We start from the raw sequence: 5,738 nt of genomic DNA, 5'->3' as shown, positions 1-5,738 counted from the left end.
TGTGGGGAGCCCTGCAACTGAACTGCAGATTCCTCTGCCAGTTGACTAAGATAAACTTGTTTTTACTATCTTTGTTCTTCCAGGTTTTGCTGTGGTTCTCCTACAGGGTTGCTTCCTTTGAAGTCTGTACATCTATTTCGTATTTAGCTTTTGCAGTTCATGCTGATGGTGTGATTTTTGAATAAATGCCCAGCTTTTTCCACCCAGCACCTTCTGCTGAATTCAAATGGGACTACAAAGTACTTTGCCTGTTAAAACATAAGTATTCTTTTGAGAACCTAAATAGAGACTACTGGATCTAATTAGAGATACTGACATTTAAGTGTCCTAACCTTTTCTTTCACTATACAAATGTAGAGGTAGCTCTTTGCAAGTCATGAACAATTGGCTCTTTATCTGTTCAATGCAGTGTATTCTGTGTTATTTGCATAGACATAAACCAGTGTGATTAATTATGTATTTTTAAAAATAGAGTAGTGTTAAAATGTGATAGAGGATTGTTATGTATAGTAAAGGTATTTGCTCTTTGAATCCTGTTTTCTTTTCATAGAGTTTGATAAATTGCCGTGTTAAACCTGAGATCATGGCCTCATAAGTGTTCTTATAAAATGATAGAAAGGAGTTCTTAAATGTCTATGAGAACCAAAATTGTGTAAAACCACAGATAATCTCAGATAATACGTGTTCTCAGACATTTAAGAATTATGTTTGAACATAATTATGTATCTCTTCTTGCAGAGTGGGTAATGACAAACAGCTGTAATGAAAGGTAATTGCAGACAGCAATTGCTATCAGATACAGACAGTAAATATCAGGGACAGTAATGATGGTCACTTCTCATTCTTCATCAGTTTGGGTTTAAACTTGACAATCAGAAACAGAGAAGCCGAAAGGCAATAGTACTTTCGCACAACTTGACTTGCATTTTTGTGGGCATCTGCCACAGCCAGTCTGAGCTGCAGTTAAAAACTATGTATCTACAGCTAATAGAGGGGGGAGGAAGGTTCTTTTATGTGTGATACGACATGTAACAAAAAGAAAACAATATTTTGTCTGAAAAATCACACATTCATCCTTAAATTAAAATAATAACTGTTTTACAGAATATTCATGGTTTCAAAATTTGGCATGGTCAGTCCCCAGAGAGAAGTCCTTTTGTTTCCCGTCAGTGTTATATTTCACTTCCAAATTCTATGGGAAGCATACTTTAGAAAGCCTACAATCTTTTCCAAAGTGTACAAGTTAATAAAAATGTCGGTTCCCCTTCATAATCATTCTCAATTTCCTAGATGCCAGTGCTTTATATGAACTTGCTATTTATGCATCTTCAATTTAATAAAACTGCCTTCCTTGTATACGCCAGCTCGGCTCTCTCAGGAGCTGCTTATTCCATAGCTTGCTCTCTGCTGTGGAATGAGTTGGATTAAGTACTGGTTACTTGGCCTCCTGGAAAAGCAAAACTGTCACAAGGCTTTCTGAATGGCAGTAGCTGTTTCGTTTGTACGGCACGACACTGATTTCTTCTCTCCATGTTTTCCTCCATGGTAGTTATCTACAGCTGATTATTTTTAAACCTGCAGAGCTGAGGACTGGGTTTAAGCTTGCTTCCTGAGATGGGAAACTCCCTTAAATGCCCTTGCGTTCTTGCGGTTTTTTGTGGTTTTGTGATCTCCTGGGTTTCTGCCACTGGCCATGGTGATTCGGGAGGGCACTCCTGGCGTCTTCTGCCATGGCCAGTTCCTCGTTAACTGAAAAATAAACCAAACAATACAAAATTCCATAAGAATGTGCTAATTTCCTTTATAGAGAAAAGGAGCTGGCATATATTAGTAAGAACTAATCAAGTTAAATTGAAGGTGCCTAAGTAGCACATTAGTATTATTTGCCCATGCTCGTAGAAGAAAGTCTTCTGAGTGTGAGATTGGGAGTGCACCTATGGCCAGTGAAGCTCTGGCACAAACTCTATTGACATAAAATTCTTAAACACCCTCAAGGAGAGCAGTTGATTTTTACTGGCAATTCACATTCTGCTTTACTGTGGCAGTGCTGTAGGAGCCTCAAATTGGCATGACCCTCCCCATGCTGCCTGTGGTGCAAACAGAAAAGGAAAACTATTTCTGCCCCCATAAGCTGGCATCTGCAGAACAGGACAGTGTTGTCAAAGGCTTAGAGAATATTTGGAGAGCAATGGAGAAACAGAGAAAAGAAAAAAAAAATAAAAAAGACCGGTTAACAGAAAATGGTTTATCATGGGATATTAGCTTCCCTTGTCAATGCTAGCCGTTCAGGAGACATGTGTGCTGTTTTGTTTGGTTTAGTTTTATTTTTAAGGAATCTTGAAAAGATGATACTGAAGTAGAGTTTGATATATTTACATAGAGCCTCTCTCTTGCTGCACAGAGGAAAATTAAATGCTTATTTGACAATGAAACAAGGCAGCCTTGCTTTTAGTAATGCAAATTTGATTTTTTAATTTTTTTTTTTAAAAAGACATCTAAGGAAATAGGCACTTAAAGCCTGCTGAATTTCTGAGCTTTTGTCAGAGAGGGAGTATTGGCATTTAAAGGCGTCTCTTCTCAGGCTGGTCTGTGATCATTTCATTTCACCTGATGGCCTGAAGCTGGCTTTGCTGCCTTTACAGGGAGAGCTGCTTGGGATGGTTTGTGTGAGCTGGCTGGAGGCCTGAGCAGTACGTTGGACTCTGGCAGTTTCAGGTCAAGTAAAAGAAAGGCTTGGGGCTAGAGCTGGGACTGCAATGCCTGAAGTATTAAATAGGCAGGAATTCAGCTTGCATCCTCTGTGATCTGCAAACTGAGAATCTCCTTCCCTCAGGCACTGAACAGCCAGGGGATTTGCTTCAAGCACCTTTTTCAGTTATAAAAGAGAGAAGAGTAGAACTAACGTTCCTTGGCAAATTAGTCTGCCAGCTACTTCATTCACTTCTCTCTCTTAAAGCCTCGATTGCTAATCTCAGAAAATTTACAAAATCATTACTATCTGAAACTTGCTACAAATCCAAAGCTAAAAATTCTGTGCTTTAAGAGAAGTGGGATTTAACATCTTGTTCTGCAGATTATTTACAGACCTGCAGAAAGGGCAGCTAAGGAGGAGGTGGGCTTGGTGGAAGAGGGCAGGCCAGCTTCTTTTAGCAGTTGATGGTGCAGCATGTATGTGAATGTCTGTGGATTTTTTCAGATGGGTTCTTTTGGCTTAATAAAAGTATTGTCTGAGCCTGAGCAAAATACCTGGACAGGGGATCTGTAACCCACCTGCTTTTCCTGCTTCCCTTGATCCTAGCTGGAATAGAAAAAGCAAGAGCAGCACCAGTTAAGAATGAGTTCAGTACTGTCTCAGTATTACTTTGTAATGACTAAAGTCTACCACAGATGGGCACAAAAATGATTACCTGGTAAAAGGGAGAATCACTGCTTTTATCCAAAGTCTAATGTAGGAATTTTATTAGCTTACATTTCAGCCTTTTTGAAGAAAGTCTCAGTATTTAGTCTTCCTGTTCCTTCATAGATATGGAATTGTGTGATGTTGTTGTACTACACCATTTTTCTGATTGTTGTTTATTAGTGTGTGAAAAACTGTCAGCACTTTACTCTAAGGATAACTTATAATTGAAGGCAGAGCTGGGTTAGGCATGCGGAGCAGGCTTCCCTAGTTGATTAATTCAGCATCTGAAAGCACATCTTCAACAGGAAATGTTTGAATTTTAGCAGCCTGAATGTAATTTGTGGGGTATGCTTGTATGCAAACACCCTTCCTCTCCATTAAAGCCTCAGGTGTAAATGCCTGGAGATGTTGTATAAAATAGAAAGTGACTTCATTCTACATTTCTGGGTATGTGTGGTCTTTCCTACTTTTAGAACTGTATTAAACTGCCCAATTTTCAGGATTTTTGAAGACAGTGGGGTAGAGCAAACCTAATAAATGTACATATTGGAGTGCTTGATCTGGCATCCAGATAAGCATTCTTCCTTAGCCTTGCAGTATTGGGTAAAGCTATCTGCCTTCTTTTGGCCAGCTCAGAATGAATCCTTCAGCTTATCTGCAGAGCACTCCCATCAGGGTTGTTCTGCCAGCCCTAGCCAAGTCCCTGCTTTTGAGATCATGGGTGAGCTGCTAGAGCTGAAACCTGCAGTGTGTGGACTGTTGTCCCAAGCAGGGTTCTCGCCAAGCCAGACCAAGTAGCATCTGAAGTCTGTAGAGGAAATCTGTGATGTCATCTTAGCTCCCCTGACACTCCTTATGGAGAAAAGATTGAAAAGGCAGCTAATCTGAGGAGTAAGCTTAGTCCAGTGTCTGTAAGAACATGTTTTGAGAGGGCTGAAGGAAAAGAAAGATGAGGACTTTGAACTGAACATGCACCAGGGCTGGCCCTGGCAGCTGGAAGCCTAAAATAAGAGCAGAGCATGTGTGAATCGGCTGCTGCAGCTGGGACTCCACCCCGGGAGGCAGTGTAGGTCATCCCATTAAAACTAGATGGCCTGATGTACAGGGTTTTCTCTTCTAAAAGAAGAGGTCCCTGCCTGCTGCAGTTGCAGGCCCAGTTATCTTTTCTGTGCAGGACCAGTCAGTCTCCATGAGCAGCCTCGGTCTGCAGCACCCAAGTGTGTCGCACTCACTGTGCATTTGCTTGTGAAGAAGTGTTTCTTGTTTCGCTTTTACTCTGAAGATAGATTTATGAAGTGAGTGTATGCTGATTTTTAAAACAGAAAAGGCAACATGGCAAATGTATAAAGTAAAAGCAAATGCATATCTTTGAAGGAACACAGATGTGTACTCAATAATCAGCTACTTACAGGGTCTAACTGCTGGTACCTGTCTGACTGAAGACTTGCACAACAAAAGCACAGAGGAAAAGTTCTGTACTTTAACTGCTCTTTCTCCATTTTGGTTGCCTCTTCTATACTGTGACATAGAAAATATTCTATAGGACGGTATGTAAAACTGTCGGGTTTTAAGTGAGGGTTCAATACAAATTCTAAACATATTCCTGTAACATTTTTCAAACGGAAAATGGTCTAAAATGCCATATAACTTCACAACATTTGTTATAATTGTAGTTCTCTCCAGTTTAGTTAGTGGTACAAGCTTAACAGTAGCCTGTTGAATGAGAAGTTTTCTCTGACTACCCACTCATTGCCCCCGAGTCCTGACTCACCTTCTGATAGTTTGATCATGAAGTAGGCAATTAGCAGCAGCAGGAGTAAAGTCACAGGCAGAAAGATCCCAGCAAAGAGAACATAGCCAGGCAACTCCCTCATAAACACAGAAAATATGTAACTTATGCTCATTTTCCTCTGCAGCAACTGTGCTAAGCAAGATCCTTCAGGTCTCCAGGTATGGACCTTGTTTATCCTGCTTTCTTCCTTTTTTCACCCTGCATCTACACTCTGCCCTTTGCTCAGGCTATTATCTCTGTTTGGACTTTGATTTATTTGTGTAGGCCCGTGATTCCCAGCAGGACTGAGAGTTCACTTGCAAAGTTACTCAACCACAAAGTTTAAAAGTTCCTATCAATGTAGAGCTTTGAAACCTTTGGATATGTCGGCTGGGCAGGGCTCAATGTGTGAGGCTGCTGCCTTTTGAGAAATACTGGTTCTGTCATCTGCTGATGTTTACACACAATTCTGAATGATAAGCACCCTCTTTTTAGCTATATTATTAATTTTACAATAGATCTTAAATGCTCTGTCAGGGTGAAGACCCTGTTATACATACCACACAG

General features: G+C 40.4%; 1 protein-coding gene across 1 annotated transcript; it reads right to left on the bottom strand.

Moving 5' to 3' along the window:
* Nucleotides 1-1,627: 1,627 nt before the first annotated feature.
* SMLR1 (small leucine-rich protein 1) lies at nt 1,628-5,274 on the bottom strand. The gene is made up of 2 exons (XM_009873298.1): nt 5,172-5,274; nt 1,628-1,749 (listed from the first exon to the last, which is right to left on the bottom strand). The coding sequence occupies exons 1-2, from the start codon at nt 5,272-5,274 to the stop codon at nt 1,628-1,630; spliced, it is 225 nt and encodes a 74-aa protein (XP_009871600.1).
* Between the last annotated feature and the right edge of the window lie 464 nt (nt 5,275-5,738).

Source organism: Apaloderma vittatum, unplaced genomic scaffold (assembly GCF_000703405.1).
Source record: "Apaloderma vittatum isolate BGI_N311 unplaced genomic scaffold, ASM70340v1 scaffold6560, whole genome shotgun sequence".
Taxonomy (NCBI): domain Eukaryota; kingdom Metazoa; phylum Chordata; class Aves; order Trogoniformes; family Trogonidae; genus Apaloderma; species Apaloderma vittatum.
Note: the sequence above shows the minus strand (reverse complement) of the source record. Positions and strands in the feature narration are given on the sequence as shown.